At 32.7% G+C, this 25,684-nt stretch overlaps 3 protein-coding genes across 4 annotated transcripts; 2 read left to right on the top strand and 1 right to left on the bottom strand.

Moving 5' to 3' along the window:
* Window positions 1-69: 69 nt before the first annotated feature.
* Window positions 70-2,388, top strand: LOC135133735 (protein asteroid). Its single transcript, XM_064062223.1, has one exon. It carries the CDS (start codon window positions 168-170, stop codon window positions 2,370-2,372), a length of 2,205 nt encoding a protein of 734 aa, XP_063918293.1. The 5' UTR covers window positions 70-167; the 3' UTR covers window positions 2,373-2,388.
* Window positions 2,389-9,362: 6,974 nt separating this feature from the next.
* LOC135133642 (CKLF-like MARVEL transmembrane domain-containing protein 4) lies at window positions 9,363-12,228 on the top strand. Of its 2 annotated transcripts, none has more exons than XM_064062097.1 (4): window positions 9,363-9,469; window positions 10,238-10,382; window positions 11,378-11,644; window positions 11,709-12,228. In XM_064062097.1, the coding sequence occupies exons 2-4, from the start codon at window positions 10,248-10,250 to the stop codon at window positions 11,853-11,855; spliced, it is 549 nt and encodes a 182-aa protein (XP_063918167.1). In that variant the 5' UTR covers window positions 9,363-9,469; window positions 10,238-10,247; the 3' UTR covers window positions 11,856-12,228. The 2 variants fall into 2 exon arrangements, with proteins under 2 accessions (XP_063918167.1, XP_063918166.1); XM_064062096.1 differs by lacking the exon at window positions 9,363-9,469 and adding an exon at window positions 9,478-9,895.
* Window positions 12,229-19,543: 7,315 nt separating this feature from the next.
* LOC135133675 (origin recognition complex subunit 3) lies at window positions 19,544-23,825 on the bottom strand. Its single transcript, XM_064062148.1, has 9 exons — window positions 23,654-23,825; window positions 23,382-23,525; window positions 23,050-23,331; window positions 22,530-22,997; window positions 22,168-22,479; window positions 21,810-22,118; window positions 21,532-21,759; window positions 21,274-21,464; window positions 19,544-19,681 (listed from the first exon to the last, which is right to left on the bottom strand). The coding sequence occupies exons 1-9, from the start codon at window positions 23,678-23,680 to the stop codon at window positions 19,579-19,581; spliced, it is 2,064 nt and encodes a 687-aa protein (XP_063918218.1). The 5' UTR covers window positions 23,681-23,825; the 3' UTR covers window positions 19,544-19,578.
* Between the last annotated feature and the right edge of the window lie 1,859 nt (window positions 23,826-25,684).

Raw genomic sequence — 25,684 nt, 5'->3', positions numbered from 1 at the left:
ACTTGAAAGTACACAAATACAACTATCGCTAATTGTTGCTGAATTTAAATAATATCGCGCAAACGAGTGGCGAAAGTGGTAACCGTAGACACAGCCACTTGACATTTGACATTTTATTTACAACACGTTTTGAGGTTAACATGGTGTTTCACGCTGTTTAGCGAAAAATGGGTGTTCGAGGCCTCACAACGTTCATAGCGAACCGCTCCAACCAGTATTTGGAGCGCTATGAACTCCACGACTCCTACTTGGTGGTGGACGGAAACAGCATTGCGTGCCAACTCTACAAGTGGCACTGCAGGTGTAACGATTGTTTCGGGGGCGACTACGACAAGTACGCCAGGTCAATCTACTCGTTCTTTCGTCTACTGGCGGACTGCAACGTCACCCCCTTGATAATTTTCGATGGGGCCTACGAGAAGCGTAAAATGAAAACTGTGTACAGCCGAATGAGGAACAAGGTTAGTGCCGCCAAAGACCTCAACAGCGTCACGGAAGGCCGAATCAGCCTATTCCCGTTGTTCCTTCGAGAACTCTTCGTCGATATTGTAATGAAACTGAAACTGCAGTGTGTCCGTTGCGACTTTGAGGGTGACAGCGACGCTGCCTACTTGGCACGGACTTTGCAATGCCCTATTGTGAGCTATGATTCCGATTTCTACATTTTTGACGTTTTGTATATCCCGTTTTCGGAGATGGATTTGAAACTAAGGAAGCGAAAGGGCGTGAACTATATACCATGTGCGGTATATAAAGCAGAGAGGTTTCTAAACTCATTTGGGGGTTTAGATAAAGTGAACTTGCCTCTACTGTCTGCCCTCTTAGGAAACGATTATATTAAAAAGAGAGCCTTCTCTGTTTTTTACAGACAGTTAAAAATGCAAAAAACCAAACAAAATGAGCAGCAAACTTTAATCAAATCTGTAATAGTGTGGCTAAAAAATGAAACGCCAGAGTCCGCTTTGAGAAAAATTTTGGGGCGATACAAACTGAAAAATCGACGGCGGCTAGCTAGGAAAATACGACGGGCGATTGAAGGTTATTCGTGCGGGAATACCCCAGTTTGTTCCTATTTCAACATTGATGAACCCCGTCGAGAACACACGACAATATCAGTTCCTGAACCAGAAGACATTGAAAATATAGAAGACGAAGAACTTGAAGAAAGCGACAATGAGCCTGAAGCAGAAGGGTCAGAAGAAACTACGTCTTCATCATCAGAAGAAGAAGACGAAATTGAAGTACCGCCAAAGTGTGACCCCAAACCCGACAGACCCGATTTTTTCACAGACAATTTCAGAAGGTGTCAATATCCTCCCTGTTTCATGGACATGAAAGTGTCCAACATCTACTTCTGTATCCCCCAAATTGAAGACTTTTCAACCGGAAGTTCACACTTTATGAACCTCAAGATCATCGCTGCCATCCACAAAATTCTAACTTACCCAAATACAAAAAAACTGACGTGCGTATCAACCAATATTCACGGACACGTTAAAAAATTCGGGGTGCCTTTGTATGAAAACGACGTGCCAAAATTAATGGACGTCGAAAACATGGACCCAAAAACAAGCAAAACCTCTCTACTGGACATCATTAACGTAGAACAGGACATATTTAACGGCTTTCCAAATTCTTGGCATCTGTTCTTGATATCAATCAAATACTGGGTTACCAATTCTAAAAATAAAGTAGAACTGCCATGTATTTACTCACTCATATTGTGCGCTATCATATTAAATTACGTCGATAGCAAAGTTGGATTTTACAGATCCACTAGGTCGTTTCTCGCAAAATATAGTACAAATGCAAACGTTGCAAAAACTAAGCCGTCCCTAAATATCACTCAAGCCCTAGACCATATCGATTTCGACAACAGCATCGCGTGTATGAAAAAACTCATCCATTATTTTCAAATGGACGCCAAAATGAAGTCGTACGTGAAGTTGTTTGACAGAAGTATAGTGGACGCGTTTGCGGAGTTTCAGAGTTGTTTGTTACACGTGAAGTACTTGAACTCTTTGTTTGGTTGTCCGTTTCCGACTACTGTGATATCGGATTTTTACGATGGTACTTTTCTTTACAACATGACGACGAATTTACAAAAACGGAGCGATTTGAAATCGTACATGAAACTGTTGTTGGAAAGTTGTCCCCAAATTTTGGGTGTCTTTGAAATGATGGCTGACGAAGTGGAAAGTCGGATTGTGGACGATCTTGGGCAGCACGAGCCTGTGAGGAAGAGGAGGAAGAAGAAGAAAACCGTGGAAAATGTTGTGCAAGAATTGTTACCCTGTGCGAGCGAAGAAGACGAAGAATATATTTATGATTCAAACAACAAATTTTCGTTATTGTCTTTTGTTAATAAATGATATATGTTACTGAGAATAGTGCGTTTACTATGCCATCAACTCCGCAATTTACCTCGAAAATACACGCCGCAGAAACTTCGTTTTGAAATTAATAGCAAGATCACGTGCAACGTAGTTAAATTTAACGTAAACTTTGATGTGCCCGAACGTTTTTATCAAAAGTATTGTAATTAATGAAGAATGATTTCCCATAAAATATAATGACCCAATTTGTTTTAAAAATCGGAATGGGTCTGATACAAATGTGCTTGAAAGTTTTTTCGTTGACGATAACATTGAAATTATGACGTCATGATCCAACCAACATTTCAAAACTTATTTCTCATTTACTTATTTTACACAGTAAGAACTAAAAATGCACAGTTGCAATTTAATATCAGTCATCTTCTAATATTAAACATTTCCAAGAATTGTTTCTAGGTGTCATGGTTTATAGATTGTAAATATGCGCTCCTTTAGTAGCAGTCCAGTGATTCATGGTGTTCAAGGACGCTATGTTACACTAACAAGTTAAAAAAAAAGTGCAGTTTTAGACGTATATTATTATTAGACAAGAATTCTTCGGGAACAGAACATTCTAGAATTATCGAAAAATATATACACGTTCAAATCAATTTAATATTGCCTTTTAAAATATTTCATACACACGTTGTACCCATCCAAGGTCTACTGTGTCCAAGGTAAGTCATTTAAAAATTTATTCAGAAAAATTCTGAAGTGACGTCATAATTTTGGGGGAGAGGAATAAACAAACATATTTTGTTTAAAATTTACCACGACTTTAAAACGTCTGCAAGATTTCCAGGCTTTCGATTCTGCAGATTCAAAATTAAATTGAACAATCGAAAAACTGAAATATTAGAAAAATTAAAAATCAGAAGACTGAAAAATCAAAAACGAGAAATCGGGAATTTGAAACATCTAAAATTAAATTAAAATTGAAAAACAGATGAATTCAAAAATCCCAAAACTGAAAAGTCGAAAAATTGGAAAATCCAAAAATCTAAAAATCGAAAAGCCGAAAAATAAAAAAACCGAGAAAGCCAAACATGAAAAGATCGAGAAATCCAAATAGTCCGAATGGAAAATTAAAAACTGAAACTTTTCAAATAAAAAATCGAAAAATTGAAATTCAGGAAATTGAACAATCGAAAAATCGGAACATCCAAATCTCGATAAATCGAGAAGGCGAAAGACTCAAAAAACGAAACATCAAAAATTTAAAAAATAGAAAAACTGAAAAACTAAAAATGTGAAACAGAGAAGTCGAAAAATCGAAAGATCTAAAATTAAAAATTTGAAAAATTGAAATACCGAAAAATCCAAAAACTGAAAAATTTGAAATCGAAAAATCTAAAATTCCTAAAACCAAAAAATTGAAAATCGAGAAATAGGAAAATCAACAGTCGAAAATTTGAAGATTCAGCAAATTGAAAAACAGAAATGTCAGAGAACTAAAACATCAAGACATCGAAAAATCTAAAATTTAAAAAATCGAGAAATTAAAATATCATGCATCTGAAAAATCAAAAAATCGACCAATGGAAACTTTGAGAAGTCAAAAATTGAAAAGTCGACAAATGGAAACTTAGAGAAGCCAAAAGTTGAAAATATGAAAAATGGAAAAATTTTAAAATCGAAAAATTAAAAATCAGGAAATTCAACAATCGAAAAATCGGAACATCCAAATCTCGATAAATCGAGAAGGCGAAAAATTCAAAAATCGACAAATCGAAACATCAAAAAATGGAACAATTGAAAAATCAAAAATTTTAAGAAAGAAAAACTGAAAAACTAAAAATGTAAAACAGAGAAGTCGAAAAATCGAAAGATCTAAAATTAAAAATTTGAAAAATCGAAAAACGGCAAAATAAGGTAATGGAAAAATGGAAAATTTAAAAAATCGAGAAATTAAAATATCACGCATCTGAAAAATCAAAAAATCGACAAATGGAAACTTAGAGAAGCCAAAAGTTGAAAATGTGAAAAATGGAAAAATTTAAAAATCGAAAAACTGAAAAATAGAGAAATCGAAAAATGTAAAATAAGTAATAAAATAATAAAATTAAAATATCGATAAACTGAAGAATCGAAAAATTGAAATATCAAAAAATCCAAAAATTGAAAAATTTAAAATCGAAAAATCTAAAATTCCAAAAACCATAAAAATGAAAATCGAGAAATGGAAAAATCAAAAAGCGAAAATTTAAAGATTCAGAGAATTGAAAAACAAATATCAGAGAACTGAAACATCGAGAAAAAAAATCTAAAATTTAAAAAATCGAGAAATTAAAATGTTACGCGTCTGAAAAATCAAAATTGAAAAATCGAAAATTTGAAAAATCGACAAATGGAAACTTAGAGAAGCCAAAAATTGAAAATATGAAAAACGGAAAAATTTAAAAATCGAAAAGTTGAAAAATCAGGAAACTGAACAATCGAAAAATCGGCACATCTAAATCTCGATTAATCGAGAAGGCGAAAAGTGGAAAAATCGAGAAATCGAAACATCAAAAAATGGAAAAATTGAAAAAACGAAAAATTAAAAATTTTAAAAATAGAAAAACTAAAAACTGAAAAATGTAAAACCGAAAAGTCGAAAAATCGAAATATCTAAAATTAAAAATTAGAAAAATTGAAAAATAGAGTAATGGAAAAATCTAAAATTTAAAATACCCAAAAATTAAAGTATGGAGAAACTGAAGAATCGAAAGAAGATGAAGATCGCAAAATTGAAAAGTCGAAAATCTGAAATATCAAAAAATCCAAAAATTGAAAAATTTAAATTAGAAAAATCTACAATTCCAAAAAATCGAGAAATTAAAATATCGACCATTTGAAAAATCAAAAAGTTGAAAAATTGAGAACTCGAGGCATCAAAAAGTCGAAAAATCAATTGATCCAACATTTGAAATCGACAAATGGAAACTTAGAAAGAAAGAAAATATGAAAATGGCGAAATTTAAAAATCGAAAAATTGAAGAACCAAAAAATTGAAAAACTGAAAAATCGAGAGATTGAAAAACCGAAAAATTGCAGAATCAGAAAACTGGAAAGCCCAAAACTGAAATATCGGGAAACTGAAAAATGGAAAAGCCAAAATCAAAATCGGGGCATCGAAAAATTGGAAAATCCAAAAACCGAAAAACCGAAGAAGACGAAAATCGAATCATTAAAAAATTGAAACATAGCGAAATCGAAGTACCCCACACGAAAAATAAAAATTTGTAAAATTTAAAACAAAAAAATCGATAAATCCAAAAATTGGAAAACTGAAATAGCAGTGAACAGAAACATCGAGAAATCGAAAAATCTAAAATTTAAAAAATCGGGAAATTAAACTAGGAGCCATTTGAAAAATCAAAATTTTGAAAAATTGAGAAATCGAGGAATCGAAAAGTCGAAAAATCGATTGATCGAGAATTCAAAAAATCGACAAATGGAAACTTAGAAAAGCCAAAAATTGAAAATACGAAAAATTGAAAAATTTAAAAATCGAAGAATCAGGAAACTGAACAATCGAAAAATCGGCACATCTAAATCTCGATAAATCGAAAAGGGGAAAAATTGAAAAATCGAGAAATCGAAACATCAAAAATGGAAAAATTGAAAAAACGAAAAATTAAAAATTTAAAAAATAGAAAAACTAAAAATTGAAAAATGTAAAACTGAAAACTCGAAAAATGGAAATATCTAAAATTAAAAATTTGAAAAATTGAAAATTCGAAAAAGTGAAAAATAGAGTAATGGAAAAATCTAAAATTTAAAATACGAAAAATTAAAGTATGGAGAAACTGAAAAATCGAAAAATTGAAGTCGCAAAATTGAAAAATCCAAAAATCAAAAATTTAAAAATTTAAAATCGAAAAATCTAAAATTCCAAAAAGTAGAGAAATTAAAAAATCGACCATTTGAAAAATCAAAAATTTGAAAAATTGAGAAATCGAGGCATTGAAAATTCGAAAAATCGACAAATGGAAACTTAGAAAGAAAAATTGAAGAACCAGAAAAATCGAAAAACTGAAAAATCGAGAGATTGAGAGATTGAAAAACCGAAAAATTGCAGAATCAGAAAACTGGAAAGCCCAAAACTGATATATCGGGAAACTGAGACCTCGATTGTTGAAAAATCGAAAAAATGAAAAATGGAAAAATCCAAAATCAAAATCGGGACATCGAAAAATTGGAAAATCCAAAAACCGAAAATCCGAAGTCGAAAATCGAATCATTAAAAAATTGAAACATAGAGAAATCGAAGTAGCCCAAACGAAAAATAAAAATCTGAAAAATTTAAAACAAAAAAATCGATAAATCGAAAAATTGGAAAACTGAAATATCAGTGAACTGAAATATCGAAAATTTAAAAAATCGGGAAATTAAACTACGAACCATTTGAAAAATCAAAATAATGAAAAATTGAGAAATCGAGGAATGGAAAAGTCGAAAAATCGATTGATCAAGAATTCGAAAAATTGACAAATGGAAACTTAGAAAAGCCAAAAATTGAAAATATGAAAAATGGAAAAATTTAAAAATCGAAAAATTGAATCGAAAAATCGAGAAATTTAACTGGGGACCATTTGAAAAATTAAAAAATTGAAAAATCAGGGAATCGAAAAGTCGAAAAAGCGATTGATCGAGAATTCGAAAAATCGACAAATGGAAACTTAGAAAAGCCAAAAATTGAAAATATGAAAATCGAAAAATTGCAGAATCAAAAAATTGAAAAATCGAGAAATTGAAAAACCGAAAGATTGAAAAGTCGAAAAATTGCAGAATCAGAAAACTGTAAAGCCGAAACCGAAATATTGAGAAACTGAGAACTCGATTATTGAAAAATCGAGAAGCTGAAAAATGGAAATGCCAAAATCCAATCGGGACATCAAAAAATTGGAAAATAGTGAAAATACAAAAATCGAAAACCCAAAACAAGAAGTCGAAAAATCGAATCATTGAAAAATTCAAACATCTAAAAATCGAAGTAACCCAAGCGAAAAATAAAAATTTGTAAAATTTAAAATATAAAAAATCGAAAAATTGCAAAACTAAAGAAATTATACAATTTTGATTTTTTTTCCAAAAATTTGGATATCTCTGGTAAAAACTCAACACGGATTCATAAACTACACGTGTAGGACCACGTTATTTTAAACAATTTACAATCCATTTATTATATACAATTTTAAGTCTACGTGATTACATTTTTGGTGACGGTGAGTTTAGTTAGCGTTTTACCATCTACATGATATTCATGGCAAAGGGCAGACCTATTTTTTCGTACTCTTAAGGCCATGACACATCGAGAAAACGTTAAAATAGCCAGTCGCCTGATGGACTCGATTACAAATATTACAACACTTCCTTAGCTTATGCTCGTGAAGTAAAAATGGAATCAAATGTTACAAATTGACAAATATTTGAACACGGCAAATTTAAACATGCAAAGAAAAAAAGAAATTGTCATTAAAGTATATCCAAGTTATTACGATGGCGTGGCGGCAAATTTAAATATGAACATTCGAGCAAATAAAAAAAAACAAATTTGAGTGAAAAAGTACGTAGCATGGTGACGACAGCAGCGCGAAGGGCGTCTCCTCGTGAAGGCCTATTTGCTCTAACCACACTAACGTTCCATGTTTCTGTTCCGCTGTAATATTTCAATGATTTGAAAAACATAATTTTGGAAACTGATACTGCTAATTGACGCAAGTAGTAAAGTAGAGTAATTAGGGCCTTTTTTATTGCTTTTTAATCACCCCCTTAATTACTAGCACTTTCACTTCTAGTAATTAGGACCCTATTAATTATCTTTTAATGACTGTCTTAATTACTAGCCCTTTCATTTCAATTATTCATTTTATAATTAATTAAATCCGCTGTCAAATTAATAAAGCGGTAGTAATTAAGGTGTTAATTAAAAATTGGATAATTGAAATGAAAGTGCTAGTAATTAAAGTAAGTAAGTAATTAATGGGGTAATTAAAAAGCAATTAAAAAGGACCTAATTACTCTACTTTAATACTGACGCACAAAAATCTGTAAAATATATCAATACATATACCACAGAATTGTGCTGATGTGAAAGTAGTTTTATTTTATTATTATTATTATTTTTTAATAATGGAGTGGAATATTTTCTCTTTTTTTATGATAAAAAAAGTCATCTAGTCACCCATGAAACTATTTAAAAAATCTTACAGATACTCGTTTTTAAGACTATTGGAAATTGCTCGCGAAATTTGTCTATGCATCGTATTAGAGAGACCATTCACCGTTTGCTTGCTTGACTCCATTTTGGTAAAACTTTGGATTATAAAAATTGTATGTTTTTTCAAGCATTTTTTAGTACACTGACATTACTGACAATTCTAATAACGAACATACGAGTAAATTCAATAGAAAACAACATTAGTGCCACCAGTTTAAAAAGAAATAATTCCATGGCTGACTAGACATTTTTTTCATCATATGCCATACTTTGGTGTTTTTTTTTTTTCAAAAATTAAAAAGAAATCGGTATAATTCTTGCGCATTCATCACATTAATTAGATTATTTATAGATATTAAATGTGGAATGCTAGAATGTATAAAATTATTACGAACATAATAAAGTGAAAGTTCTTGTTTATACCCACACTTTCAAGTTTCATAAAATTCATCGCCTCGTACCATCAACTTTAAATTAATGACATCACAATAGGCAAACAATCCGAACGAGCAGTTTTGCAAAAATCCATTTTACTTTCTTTTAAATCAAGTTTTCATAATTTTCATTTCGAATGTGTATTATTTCTAGATCTAGTTACATTTTTTTTTATGTACAATAAAAAATATCGCTGACGTTATAAATGACGTCCATCAACGAAAAACTCAACGTACCTATATCACGTGCCAAAATTAAATCAATTCTTGAATTTACTATTGACTTCGTTATTATATACGTTAAACCCAAAGTGTTGCAGCTACTGTAGAAGGGAGGTAGATAAGATATGCGTAATACCTGCGATCTTATCCACACATTTCCTATATTTTATCTCGCTGTGACAATGAAACATTATCATATGGTAGATAAGCAAAACTTGAACAAACTTTAGAACGTAAGTGAATATCTCTAGCGAATAAGTGTAATAAATTCATTAATTTACAAAACGTGCCGCTTACAAACACCCACTTAACTTAACCGCCCCCAAAACCGCAAATCGGAAACTCCAACAAGCGCGATTAGCTCAAGTTGATAACGCAAGACTGCGAACGACAGTCGGTGTCGTTAGTCAAGGCGGCGTTGCAACCAAGCTTGGACTTGGCGCCAAAATCAACCGACATTTCTTTTTTCGTACCATCTCTCTTCAACACCCACCCATCATTCCTACATTGCGCAAGGCTGTTGGGCGGTTACGCCTCCAAACCAAAGCAGAGGCGAACGCGGTGATGTGATACTAGTCCATTGATGTAGTGTTTTGATAGTGAAAAAAGTCAAAACAGACTAATTTAATTTTATTCAAGGTTCTACTCTCCAGTTTTTGGTAAGTAATACGCTGTTACTTGTGTCTACGAAAAAACAGAGTTTTTACCTGGGTGCGTTAGCCTTTAATACCAGTGTGACTGGTCATGTGGGAAAATCGATGTTTCTGGTGGGTTTTATTAAATTAACATAGCATAATTCTCACGAATTGCGTGAATACGCACTTCTGGTGAATCTCAGATTGAGTTATATTAAGCAAAGTCGATATTTGTAAACAGATTTGACCCTAATTTGTGGGATTAATTTTAGACGGTCTAGCTTTGGATATTACTGCATGAATGACATCATCACAGAATTTATTAGTCAACAATAATTTTAAACACATGTAATCTGTGATTTTCAGGTAGTTAGCGATGGCCGATCCAGGTTTTCCGGGACAGCACACCACAACCACAACTGTTACCTCAAACACAACTGTCCAGACCAATGTCAGATATGACCCCATTTACATAAGGACCTTGCCTGGAATTCTCAAAGCTGCCCAGATCGTGAGTGTCAAGTTTCACTGGAATTAATTTAGACTTTGAAAATCGTTGCGATTATCTAAATTTCAATGCAGAACAGGAATTTTAAATATTTGCTACAGTCAACTGTATTTTAGAATTATCAGGTACCACAGTGAAATTTTTGTTAAGAGTTGTTATAAATCAACCAGGATACATGTTTCTGCAAATATTGCTAAACCAGATTTAGATTATGAACTATTTTATGAGCGCAATAAAAATTTTGTTATTGTTAATTTTATGTTTTTTGTATTTACGTTTCTTTCTTTTGATCGCAATTTGAAACATTTTCATTATTTCAAATGTATAGGTAATTGTTGTTGATTAGTTGAGGCTTGAGTACAATGAGACCATAAAGTGGCTATAAAGACGATAAAAGTATCCGTAAATTCAAAATATTTTTTAATAAGTCAACAGAGTTAACTCTGATCCACAATATTTCTATCTACAAAAATTAATCAAATTGTACACAAATTATAATTGCGAATGACACATCTGTTCTATATATACGCCGATTACGAGTGTAAACGTTGTGAATGGGTCTACAATAAACACAAAGATATCACATACGGAAATGCAAATTCATATTTTTATTTTAAATAGTAACTAGAGTAAAAATTTAAAAATCACCTGCTACACTAATTTAAGAACACTTCGAGATTTTATTAATTTTTAGTGGGGAAACATTTGATTCAGAGTTAAGACTTTGTATATACATAATTAATTATCGTATGCTTTGAGCTAGCGAAGGCTAAGTTACGAAAAATAAACCACATGTAACAAACGACACTGTTTCTAACCGCAACTGCAACATTCCTTAAGAAAATATACATCAATTTACTAAAACTGCTACAACTGTTACTTTATTTATCTGTGTCCCTAGGTAGTGTGTCGCAATTTTATGTTGTCATCGCATTCTTTCACGAATAAAATTATTCATCTTCTGACTAATAAACGATTACAAATTTAATATGTTTCAGATTCTAAATCTTCTGGGCTTCATATGCATAGAAGTAAGTGCCTTCTCCTACCATTCCCGAGGTAGCTACTTCATTTTCTGTTCGATGACTGGCTTCTGGTTCACGGGCATTCTCCTCCTGTTCTACCTATTCCACATCATAGAAAAATTCTACCGAATTCCGTGGCTAAAAATCGAGTTTGGGTTTTGTGCCGTGTGGACAGTACTCTACTTGATCGCATCGTGCCTTGCAGCTACTTTGGGAGTGGAAGCGTTCGCAGTTGCTGCAGTGAGTGAAATGTTTGACTTCCATTCCAATGATCACCCTCATGATCGCTCATTCTTACTTACAGTTTTTTGGGTTCTGCGCAATGATCGTGTACGCAGCGGACGCTTACTTCAAACTCAGGGCGGTACAAAGTGGTCAACTCGCACAGGGTGAAAGAGTTATAAACAAACAGACTGCGACGGCGACATCTCCAACAACTCCTCACTATTAATGTTGTGTTCAAGAAGTTTATCCGTCTTTTTTGTCTACTTAATAGTCGAGAACCCAGTTTCAGTATGTACAAGTCATTTAGCTTATAATTAATTCATGATCATGTGTTGGACATTGTAATTGTAACTACTTAGTAATGGTTTACAAGCTCATCGCCATATTTTGGAAAAAAGTAAATTAATTTGTTAGTTATTTATCACATATCTATTTATATCAGAGCAAAGCATATTGTAAATATTTTTGTTATGAAAGCACTTATTCCTGTTGGATAAAAGTAATACAAATAGTTATTTATGTAAAGTGTTATTAACACTTTTATATTGTATTTTTATTGTTGCAACGAAGAACTAAATATATGAATGTAAGTTTACAAACGTGGTTTTACGGTGTTAGTAGACGACCATGAATACGTATGTTTCTCAAAGTTATGGCTTTCTTACCTTTAATGAAGTACCTACAGGATAAAGTGGACAAGCACACACTTCGCTGCGTCGACAGTAAAACTAAAACTTAACCTCACTTTTCATTTCAAGTTTTTACAGGTAGCAACTTGTCTTCATGTTTGTTTTTCCTTAGTTACGTCATCGCCATTTTTAATCTACTTAAATATTATTTGTGCAAAAACAATGATAATAAGTAAATATTATCAATTCCGGAGAGATACCCTCTGGCCTCTATCGTGTCTGTTTACAGGTCGATCACTAAAACGAAGTTTAATTGACAGTTACTAACAAAAACGAATCAAGACACCGAGGTAGAAGAAAAATTTTGATATTAAAATAAACTCAATTAATGTCAAATATTTATTACGTATTTCCTCTTATTAAAAACAAAGTACAATGCCCAAAACCGCAGCTCCTCTATATACAGTTTCCGACAAAAAATTTCAAACATCACTTTTCTGTCATGTCAAAAATTTTAAAGTAGTCTATGCTTTATTGTCATTATTTCGGACAGCTGGAATGTCAAACTTTCACAACTTTCAAAATACCGTGGTGGGAGTATACTCACACCACGAAAAATACCTAAACATCTAAAGGTTGCTTTACACTATCTGACGACTGAATGACATTGACGTCTGAAATTTTTTGGCGGCAACTGTAGCACTTCAAAGAAAGTGTTGCTGAAGAAACAATAAATGGGTAAGTGCACCAAAAATCGAGTATTAAAAAATCGGGTTCTCGTAGATCAATGAAAAGCAAAGGGAATAAGTTTTTCATGTCACTGTCATTTGTCCATTTTCTTTTTTTTGAATAAGTTCGTACCATCCGCCAGTAATATAAAAATCTACATAGTTTAGTAACATTTTTGAAGGTCTTCTGATTCAAAAGTGTTTATTTCCGACCGCCTATCAGTATTCCAAAATCGCCCACAAAATAAATTACACGTAAAACACCATATAATAGAATTAAAATCGTCTAGCAACCTATGAAACGCGTTTCAGTTCAGTTTGACAGTTACGGTTAAATACGTTTCAAATATCTGTAATGCCAACATTATTTTGAAAATTAATTTTATAGCCTATTAAACGACTTTTTTGTGATTATTTGGACCAACGCGGGATCGCACAAAAACGTATGTCGGTACTTTTTAAACTCTTCACCAGTGGCGGTTCCTCAGAGGAGGCAGGGGAGGCTGAGCCTCCTTGGTTTTTTGGAGCTGAGCTTCCTCTAATTTTTTCGATGAAAGAATTTGTAGACATTTGTTACTTTTCAGAATATTTTGTTTGATTTAATTTACTTTCATCATATATCAGGTTTAAATGTCGAAAAAAATTATATTTGCGCCCTTACAATCATAATTCACACCACTCCGCGTTTGGCTTCAGCGGTAAAGGCTAGCTTCCGCCGAGAATGCATTTTACTATTGAGACCGTAACCTTGATGCACCGTCATTCTGTACTGCATTGGCTAAAACGTTGATCGAGCTGCCGCTTCAGGTCGCTAGCCTCCGGCTAGTTCATCTCTTTTCAGATCAAGTCGTACGGATAATTTTATCTCTTTCTTATTAATTGGCGCGATCGGGTGTAAACAGGAAAAACATTGAGGTGGTTTCGTGTGCTCCCTGTTCAGTGGTGAGTGGCGAAAAATGAATTTAGTAGCTTTGATTGTGATAAAAAGATAGCTATAAAACAAAAGGAGAGACCAACATCACCACTTCTATTAATGGTAATGACTCATACGCTAGATCCAGTGCTGTCACGTCGATAGTTTGATTACAAATATATTTTTCTTTTGGACTATATCAACATAATATAACATTTCAAGATCACGAATATGTGGTCCTGTGGTTGAAAAATTAAAAAGGGCATCGAGTATTATTATTTGAAGTAATATAGTAATATAGAAGTAGTTTATTTACTAGCTGTAAACACTCCTACCGACGCACTGGCTACGACCTTGTGGACCAGATCAAAGCGTCCCCGCTACTCGCCGTAAACCACACCTTACTTCAACTGGGGGATTGCAGTGGTGATATAGAACTCCGTGTACTGGTAATGACAGAGCATTTCATGAAAATAATTATAATAAAACTAAATGGATAACGGCTGCGGTTTTAAGAAGCAAATTATACTGTTGGAATTGTGTATTATTCACAAGTGATAAATCTTCCATCTGGGATAAACCAGGCTATAATAATTTATAAAATTTGTCACGATCTATAGAAAGGCGTAAAAAATCACAGAAACACATATTTTCTTCTACTTTAGATTCCGCTCATAAGAGGGATATTGAGAACTATAACGAAAAAGTTAGTGAAAATAGGACAATTTTGAAAAGACTAATCGATGCAATAGTTTATCTATCAACGCAAGAGTGTTCTTTTCGTGGGCATGACAAAAAAAAATGATTCAGATAATGAAAGATATAAAAAGTAGTGCTTTTCAAACTTGAGCCTCCTCTGAAGAAAACTTCACGAGCCGCCACTGCTCTTCACCTATTTCTCTCTGTCTATCAAAATTTTTAATTTAAACGTCAAGATTTTGACAACGCAAAAGACTTTTATACAAATATATCGATCAAGTTAGACTCAAAATTTTGTTTCTAGAATCTTCCGTAAACACAAATTAAGTGGCTCACCAGTACAATCCAAGTTTTCAGAAAAAGGAAGTTGTGGTCAGCGCACGTCGGACATACTATAGTCTTTGCCATTTCTATTGAAACACCACTTGTTGATCGTAAATTTGGCAACGTTGATATTCAGACAATTTTCTAATTAAAAACCGAAAACTGTTACCAATTGCTAAATTTTAAGCAAAATCAACAGGTGGTGTTTCAATAGAAATGGCAAAGACTATAGATAGAAAGCTTTTGTTTATTGGAAAGCAATAAATTAAGCCTAGGTATATTAATCATACTGTTAAGACCTTTGTAATGCGCAAGCGCGACGGTGGTGAAAACCACCCCCCACAACTATTTTTGAATTTTATTCTGATACTTGTAACAGAACCGTAACGAAAACAGTCGGTATCGGTAGTGCCTCGTTAGTACAAAATAAATACATTTTTTATCAAACAGTGTTTGTGTTTGATATGGTCCTTCAAAGTCATTACCAGTATATTCTTGAACTTTCGAACACATACCCTAAAACCTTTTGATTATACGGTATATACTTAGAATCTGTAAAAATGTTTTTATTACGACGAGATTTCGTCCCATGGGGTGTTCTTTGCACAAAAAAAGTTTAAACTGTAGGTATATAAAAAAAACTCAAATAATATATGTGGTGAAAAAGTCATTCAGTGGGTCTTAATTATTAGTAAACATTGCCAAATATGTTTAAATACAATAAACCTAAAATTTAATCGATGGCAGCTAACAAGGCGAAAATGTCAGTTATTCACAACGGTGTGGATTAATAAACGTATGCGTTTTTCGCTACGTTTTCAAAAAAGCAACGCCAACTTGATAACTTTTTTCAACTGAACACTCGTTATGAGTGCAACAAGGTTTTTTTTATCGTTTATATATACAGGTGTCCCAGAATTCGCGCCATTCCCGTGAATGACATGTTCCCTGTCCCGAACTGTGCCGTAATTCCCAAAAAGAATTGTCCAGGCTTTAACCGTGTGAGAACTGAAAGGCGATTAAGTTAACCAATAGAGAGACTGCTTTTATATCCGAACGTTTCTATGTTCAAAGTTACCTATACCAAGAACAAAAAATCGGGTAATACTAAACTGTACATAAACTGTAACTAAGTTCATCATTAAAAGTTTGTCAAAAATTTTAATTTTCAAAATTTTGAAATTTAAATTATTATTTTTTTTAATTAAAGTAAATAACTGAACAATATTAAGGGTAATCACTGGAATGAAGAGGGGGTGGGTGGGCGGGGCTATTGCTTGCTTATAAAAGACTGTTAGAAAAAGTTAAACTTAGCCCCGCCCACCCACCCGTTCTCTCATTTGTTTCTTCTGAAATACGAAATAAATCTTATACCAAATAGTATAACAAAAAATTACGATTAGCCTTTTCCAAGCACCTTCGAAAATTACTCAAAGCCTTTTTTCGTTGATCTCAATTTGCATTTTTGGCAACGTTTGTTGAAAAACTTCAACCACATTTCCAGAATCATCAAAATGAAATACGGAAAATTTTCGAATTTTAAACTTTTATTTTGAAACTGAAAATTTCAAAAATCTTGGTCTAGGACTAACAGCAAGTTATATTTTTCAAATCTGCTCATCGATATCTACTTATATACCAGAACTTTTTCTGGTTTTCTACGAAACTTTGCCAAAAGCTCAAATTTTCAAATTTTTAACTTTTGCTACGCCTAAAACCATTTTTTCGTTGATTCCGATTTGCAGATTTCCAAAATTCCGCCAACGTTTGTTCGAAAACTACACCAAAATGAAATATGGCCATTTTGGGATATTTGAAAATCTTAATTTTGAAACCGAAAATTTTAAAAATCTTGATTTGGGACCAGCAATATATTTTTGAATCAACTCTTCAATACAACCGATATCCGATAATTTTTTGTAGATTTTTAGCAAAATCTGACAACAGTTTGAATTTTCAAAATTTTGAAATTTAAATTAAATTAGTTTTTTGAATTGAAGTAAATGACTGAACAATTTTAAGAGCAATCACTGAATGAAGAGGGGGTGGGTGGAAGGGGTTATTATTTGCTTATAAAAGAATGTTAGAAAAATTTAAACTTAGCCCCGCCCACCCACCCGTTCTGCCATTTTTTTTTTTCTTCTGAAATAAGAAATATCGCAAATAGTAAATAATATAAAAAATTGCGTTTACCCCTTTCTTTACAATCGACATTTTATTAATTCCCATTTTCACTCTACAAAAGAACGTACTAACCCCGCCCATCCACACCGCCTTTATTTCAGTGATTCATTTTATTTAGTCCGAATGAAAGGTTGATCTCATACTGATCAGAAATAAAATCGTTATAGAATAACAGCGCGGGTGAGCGGGGCTAGTACCTGCTACGATAACACTGATTTTGGCCAATGACATACCTTCCAAGAAAATTGAGGGTGGGTGGGCGGGGCTAGTATTTGCCATGATAAGACTGATTTTGCAGATAACATACCCTCTAAGAAAACAGAGGGCAGATGGGCGGGACTAGTATTTCTTATGTTAAGACTGATTTTAGTAAATGACTGAATAATATTAAGAGTAATCACTGGAATGAAGAGGGGGTGGGTCGGCGGGGCTATTGCTTGCTTATGAAAGACTCTGTAAGCAAAGTTAAAGTTATATATTTCCTTTTTTTATTATTCTTAGTTATCTCTTCATAACAAGAACTTAAAATAAATAAAGATTTTAAGCTCCACCCCCTTGTGATGAATAAAAAAAATCATCACAATTGAGACAGGGCGGGTGGGCGGGGCATACATTTTGCCTTTTTTTTAATATAATTAGATGAAATTAAAACATGTTTAAAATAGTAAATTTTTGCAGGGAAATACGAATTAAAAATTCATCAGGATTAAGTTCGACATGGAAGGATGGGGCTTAATCTTTGGCTTTATTTTTTACTCAATATACAAAGTATTTTTTGAATAACATGATAATTAAAAACATGTTTTTACATGATAATTTCATGTAGAGAAATAAGGATTTTAAGCTCCACCCCCTTGACTCACGATGAATAAAAAAAATTATCACAATTGAGATAGGGCGGGTGGGCGGGGCATATATTTTGCCTTATTTTAAATATAGTTAGTTATCTTTTCATAACAAGAATTTAAAATATGTTTAAAATAGTAGTTTTTGTAGGGAAATATGGATTTTGCAATTACAGTCCGCCCCTCGGTCTGGCAACGAATTAAAAATTCATCACGATTAAGTTCAACATGGCAGGGTGGGGCTTAGTCTTTGGCTTTATTTTTTACTTAATATACATAGTATTCTTGAACAACACGATAATTAAAAACATATTTTTACATGTTAAGTCCTTGTAAAAAAATAAGGATTTTCAGCTCCACCCTCTTGGCTCAGGATGAATAAAAAAAATCATGGGCGGGGCTACATTTTTTTTTTTTTTTAATACCGGGTGTTTGGACAATGGCAGATTAACTCTCAGCTACGCTCTTAACAATCAACTGGCGAGTGTCAAAAATTGGAAAAAAATCCTTCTCGCATGATTTTAATATTTGACATAATTATTTTAAAATTGTGTCTTTTGCTACGTTTAATAATAACTAAACAAGACAGTCATTAGCACAATAACTAGTAATAAAACTTTTAGTTAATATTTCTCTACCCCATAACCATGCTTAATTACCATTTCAGTTACAATGCACCAAAATATGGTTATGTTGTTTTTGTAGTAATTTGATAAAATTCCATTTGACAACAATGTTTGCCTGATACATATAAAGCCAAGGTACAAATCAGAAAAAATCCAGTAAGCATTTAAAAATGTTTGACATATCAAAAATTGTCAAAGTATTAAAACCCTACATTTAAAAGGTGCGCAGTTAATTTTAGGTACCTTGGTGTTTTATTTTCGGATAAATTAAAAGGAATTATATCATTCGCTAAAATTGGTCTTTTTTAAAGACGATTGGAGTTTGAGCAGAAAATTACTGTTAAGCTTATCTTTCACATCGTTAATAAAAAGGGAAAATGATATAGGACCAATGTTTGACCCTTGATCCACTTCTGATAACACATTTATACATATATTGAATTTTATTCCTCCATTCACCAGAACAAACTCAACCCAACCTTAGATTCTATCTCTTGTCAAAACAGAATTCAATTCTCATTTTACAGGAAACAAAATAAGTCAGTAAAATGGAGAAAGGTGAGTGGGGCGGAGTTCAGCTTTTTTCTAGTCTTATGAACAAGCAGTAGCCCCGCCCACCCACCCTATCTTCATTCTAATGAATACTCTTAATATTGTTTAGTCTTATTTTTGGAAGCACTAGCCCCGCCCACCCGCCCTCTATTTTTTCAGAAGGTATCATTTGCCGAAATCAGTCACATCCTACTAGGTACTAGCCCCGCCCACCCACCCTCTCTTTTCTAGAGGATATGTCATTTTTTTTCTTACTTTCTTAATTCAGAGTTGTCAACCCAAAAATTTGCTTCAATTATTAATAGATACCCGGTATTTTTGGTGCTGTTAGAACTCTGCAGCAGCAGAGAAATAACAACGCAACTGGAATAAACTAAGGAATTACTAGATATGGTTATTTCAAATAGAAAAAGATTTATAGTTCAGATCTTTATTTAATAAAATATGCTTCAACCGCCCCAAGTAAGTCTAGTCACATGGTCAGTCTTCCTTTTTGAACTTTTAATAAAACCTAGATATTCTAGCTCTGCTACCGCTTGCGTAAATCGGGCTCTAATTTTGTGTTAAGGTTTATATACAACTTTTTAAGTATAGGCCATCCACTAAAACAGTGGTTTTATGACTGGCTTTTCCAAACCCCTCGAGTATTTGAACTACGAGGTAAGCGCCAAATATTCTCGGCCTGATATATTTGCGATTGCTCGTCGGGAAATTTGTACAACTCATAAAAGACTAGAGGGTCCCCGCAGTATGTGTGTAAAATTTCAAGCCCCACTGCCCATTAGTTTTGATACATTTGAGGAGTAATATTTGAAAAATTATGGACTCATCATGCCTGTTAAAAATTGAAAATCGAACGGCAATCAAATTCTTATCAAAAGATGGAATTGCTCTAAAGGGTATTAAGGACAGGATGGTTTTTGTGTTTGCTGAAGCTTGTCCTTCACATTTTACTAAAAAAAATGATCACAGTTATTTCGCATGGGGTAAGAAACCCTTGAAGACGAACCAATCTTCCAAAAAAATCATGGCCACAATTTTTTGGGACTGTAAAGGAATGTTGTTGATTAATTTTAAAGGATGAAATACCACTGTCAACGCTACATATTATGCTTACTTACTGCATAAATTAGGAGAACGTATTTGGGAAAAAAGGCCGAGAAAATTAACAAGAGGCGTTCGATTGCTTCATGAAAATGCGCCCGTTCATACCGCATGTCTTTCTCAAGCTGCTATAGGGGCCTGTGACTTCGAGTAACTTGATCACCCACCCTACAGTACTGACTTAGCTTCGAACGATTATTAACTGTTCTCTAAGTTAAAAAACGACTTGCAAGGAAAACGTTTTGGACGGATAAAGAGGTGCAAACGGCAGTACTACATCATTTTAGTGATAAAGATTCAAATAATTTTTTTAAACGCATAGAGCTGTTAGTTGGACGTAGTTTTGAATGTATTGAAGTTAACAGAGATTATGTTGAAATATAAATATTTAATTTTTTTCCATCAGGTCTCTTTCTTTGTTAGGCCGAGAATATTTGGCGCTTACCTCGTACATCTAAACAGATAAGCCAGTTCTATTTAGAAGCTTTGGAGGAGTGACATAAATTTGCATTTAATAAGCTGCATTATTCGTTACGGAGGAGTCAAACTCGTAAGACCACTATTTTCGTAGATGGCGTATACATACAAGATAACTGAAATTTTACGAAAAATAAAACTACACCACATAGAAAAATTGTAATCTTTCGTATTTGTAGTGCCAAAAAATTGGACCAAAGTTATTAAATAGAACTTCCCTCATACCAGAAACACAATGAATCAATTAAAGTTACTTAGATAAATTATAAACGAAGTGTTTTTTTTTTTTGTAATAACGCCTATGTATTAAAATAAAAAATATGGGTGGATTTTATTTTAACAATTTAAACAAAAGTTCCCAAACATTGAATGTGACGTCATCAAAATTTTGGTAGGGATGAGCAGAGAAATTTTGATCAATTTAAATAAATCAATTTTAAATTAACTATTTATCAAGCTGGTGATAATTTTGCTTAAGCAGTTTTTAACTAACTTGTGTTTGTTGTACATTTAGAAGTATAGAAGGATATTATTTTGTAACACAAATTTAAATAAAAGGATACTGTAATTCCGGATCTACTGTCGGCTTGGAATCATCATCAAGCTCCTGTGGATCCACAATACTTAGGAATGACTGTAACCAATCATACAAATTGATCATTTTTCCACATTCAAGGTGTAGTTTGTACACTATACATATATCTGGCATGGAAGGTAATATCACTGAGTCATTGGGTATACTGCAGCAAGGACACTGAAAAGAACATAGAACATTATCTACATACAAAAACAAAATACAATTAAACTGAAAAATATGGTACCTGCAGATAAAAATGTGGATCATTTAAAGCTGTGTGGATCGCTGTTCTGTGAGTTCCTATAATATGACTCTGAATTGACATATCATTAAAAAAGAAAATTTCATGAAAATAGAAATTGCTCGGTGGTACTAAATACACCTCAAACTGGCTTGACAGAAAATTTAGTAAATTATGACGAATTTTTTCATATTTATTCAGTGGTTTATTTTGTGACATTTGTTTTAATTTCTAAAACGAATAACAATGATTTGGTATTACAAAATTCACACGAAAGTTACCTCCTTAAGATCTAATCTATTCATTAACTCAAGCAAAGAGTCTTTCTGCGTCACTTCTTCCTTCTTATCTTCCACCAGTTCCAAATTATCTAGCTGCGTCATAAACTTATCAAATTCATTGACTAAAATACCCTCTACTTCATAATCCAAATGAGATTGTTCAAAATTATTCACAATGAGCTCCTTAACCCTTACAATCTTCTTAGTTAACTCCTCCTTTGATTGAAATGATAATAACTGGAAACATTCTTTATATTCCTGAGTCGTGGTGATGTTTTTTGACACTGCGACAGCATACAGTTCGCGCACCTTCAAAAACAACATAAGAATCCTAGTATATATTTTCTCAAAATAAAACCTGTTTTCCTAATGGTGCTTTTGGTAAGTCGTGCACTAACACGTGTAGACACCTTAAAAACAAATGCAAATTCGGCAAATACGACATAATTTTTTTAATTTCTCTCCTTAGAACATTTTTAAAATACGTATCATCAGTTAAAAGGCGAATTCTATTCTCTGGTTCTTCGCTTTCGACTAGTTTTCTGAAAGACATGATTTGACGCACATTTTCGAGATCGTCGTGAGTAAAGTCTTCAATAATTTGTTTAACGTGTTTTTTCTGGCATAGCGCCATTGCGTTACCGTAACTAAAGTGTTCGAGCATCGCGTACTAAAAAAACAAAAAATAATCACAAGAATGTAACAAACCAATTTTATTACCTTAAAATTCTGGATAAAACCGCTGACAGACAAATCATAAAACAAAAATATATCACGAAAGAGATTAAATACTTTTCCACCTAAATGAAACGGGCAGTCTCTTGAAAATAGAATATTTTCGAGAACGTTATTCAAGTACACTGTGGAAGGAAAGGAATGGAAGACTTGGATATTAATTTTTGAGGAAACGTGATAGGGTAAGGAACGATGAACAACCGAAAGCGACGTCGCTACGCCGAACACAAACACGAATGGTAAAATATTAATGTACGAACTAGCGATTAAAATAAAATCCTGAAGCACTTTAGGGGAAAAGTTCTCAAAGTGTGGAATTATCACAACGATTATTTTCTTGCTGGGTGAAAGTTTCTGTGATTTATTTAAGTACAGTTCTTCATACCAATACTGTAGTAAAGAAAAGTTGCACTGAGACTTTTTAATTCGTGGAGTGTCTGAGTCAGATTCGTCCTTTAAACGTTCAATTATTGCACAAATATAAACATACAAACACACAGATTACCTCTTCATCCATCACATCTTCATTTTTAACTAGTTGGTGGATCATAGTTTCCACTAGATATTTTAAATTGTGGCAATCTTCTCCACTCAATGTACACAAATGTGGTGTTATGGTTCTCTTTATTTCTTGCTTTAAGGTTTTAAACTGAGCTGAATGATCCGGCATGTTGATGCCAGTGAGCAAAGCAACAGCAGGAATTTCTGATACCGGGTTTGCATAACTATTTTTAATACAATCAACTAAGTTACTCAGGACACTTGAAAACATATCGTTATTTAATTCCTAAAATGACAAGTATGAGTTATTTGAGGTTACAACACAAACACAGTTACTTGAATTTTTGTTTCAACGGAGTTCCATAATGTTTTATACGTTTTGTACCATAAACTATCACAGAAGAGGCTTTCGGTCGCTTTTTTCTTTTTTCGTGCGGATTTTGAGGCTGCTTTTGCCCCATTTTTAAAAACGAATACACCCTAAAAGGCGTGCACATAATTTTACAAGCTGAACTTTAATTTGTGAGTTTATATTGCAAAATAGTGTAAATATAAACGTAAATTGAAAAAATCGCACTTAGACGTGTGAGGTTATGTTTAGAACTTACTTTAGAAACAGACACTGTCGAAGACATTTTACACAGCAACTTGTACACTTAAGTATGCACTGGCCCCTATTTATAATATTAAAACATGCAAAATTGTAAATTACGCCATAAATCGTGTTAAAACTGCACTAATTGATATATCTTTGGCGGGACAATAACACATGACAACAAAATTTAAATCATCAGTACTACCACCCGTTGATCGAAATGTTACTGACTGTGACAGAATTATCAACGTTTAGAGAAAAATCAATTTTTAAAATAGAACGTATGAAAATCTAAATTTTAAACTGTCCTGTTGGCTAAGCTTTAGTTTTTATTATGAATATTTTTACCTCAGTCGGTATATTATTAAAACTAATAGTGCGTATATTTGGTTGCATATATTATCAAACAGACCTACAGTCGAACTGTGGTTGTGGTTGAAATTTGTTACAGGTCCACGATTGTTCAAATTCAGATTCCACTAACAGTGTAAAATAAATAAATATACTGGGTGTCGCAAATAGTGCCCTTGACACTGTTCAAAAATAAGTTAAAATATTTACACAGACTTCCCTGACCGCTGACAACAAACGAAAAGTTGCTAACTTTTATATATTCGTTTCATCCAGTATTTTTTTGACAATCTGTATAAGTAATTTTCAAAAATAAAAAACATATTGCTAAAGTGGAACAATGTTATATCTCAAAGTAATCTGTCTATAAACATTTATTTAATCATTTTTGAAATGATCTCATCAACTTCTTGATAGATTTTTTTATTTTGGCACGTTCAAGGTAACTGTAGATAGCGTTTCGAAGAATTTAAAGGAAATTAAAAAAGCCGTTTATGAGATAATCGATAAAATAAAACGGTCGATACATTCACTATTTGAAGACGTTGTGTACGGTAAGTAAATTGAAAATCACGCTAAGTATTATTATTCCAGGGGACATATTTAATAATTTTATGTAGTACTTTTAGAAATGTCGTTTTAAATTGTCTAGAAAAGATCATTAAAAACATTTTTAATTTTAAGTTTTACAGGCACAGGATAGTGTTTTACCATCTTCACGACAGTGACAAGAAACAGTTAAAATTTAAGTTAAGTAACTACGTTTTCGTATTCTCTAGGCTGTGAAATATCAAAATGTCAAAGGAAAAAAATTATTAGTTTGTCTGTATTATAGCGACTTTCTTTTGTTTTAGTGAACATTATGTTTTTGTAACAGGTAATAATGTCATTTCTGTTTTCTCTAGGAATCTAATTATAATTTCTCTACCACTTACTATCGCAATTTTGACAGCTGTCTTCAAATGGTTTATTAAAAAAATATTGATGCTGTATTTCACTCTTTTTAGATAAACTGTAACCAAAACATCTAGAAATATTTCAAAAGTACATGTTCTCAGGAATCTAAAAAACAAATTGAATTAGTCTTACCCTGAAACCTCAGTTGGTAATTCTGCTCTATAAATATCATATTAATCTGTCAACACAAACATAGAGCGAAATTATTAGGTAGTTGAAGTTTTAAAAGTTCACACCACAGTTTTCTCATTTCATTGGTTTTGTTTTCATAAATTGTTGTTTATAAAGTCCAGGTCATTTCTATCTGTCTCCTCCCTAGTGTAAATTACGGAATATTACTGGGTATAAGATGTTGTAACGTTGTAAATATCAAAAAATAACCGTGTTTATTTGACGTCAGAGTTCTACTTTGTTTTTTGGTAAAATTATCCACTTTGAATTCAGAAATGAATCTTTCAATGATTTTTGCTTGTGCGCTTGTCAGTTGTCAATAAAATTTCAGATCTCGTTGTTGTCTGTCAACCCTACCGAACAAAAAACCCGAGCAGGACATTGCAACCAACCTTAATTTTTATCAAGTGGACTTTATAGTATTATTTATACAGTGCCTTTTTTCTAAGTTTTACTGAAAATTTCATTGAGTAAAAATTTGAACTAAAGTGTACCAAGCAGACATTTTTATAGGTTACGTTGGTTTGGCATTTCTAGTGAATATTTTGGTAGTTAAATAAAAAAT

This window comes from Zophobas morio, unplaced genomic scaffold (genome assembly GCF_036711695.1).
Source record: "Zophobas morio isolate AGI-343-1 ecotype UQ-CSIRO unplaced genomic scaffold, CSIRO_AGI_Zmor_V1 ptg000022l, whole genome shotgun sequence".
In the NCBI taxonomy this organism is placed as follows: Eukaryota; Metazoa; Arthropoda; class Insecta; order Coleoptera; family Tenebrionidae; genus Zophobas; species Zophobas morio.
The sequence above is the reverse complement of the archived record's forward strand: the minus strand, read 5'-3'. Positions and strand labels throughout refer to the sequence as shown.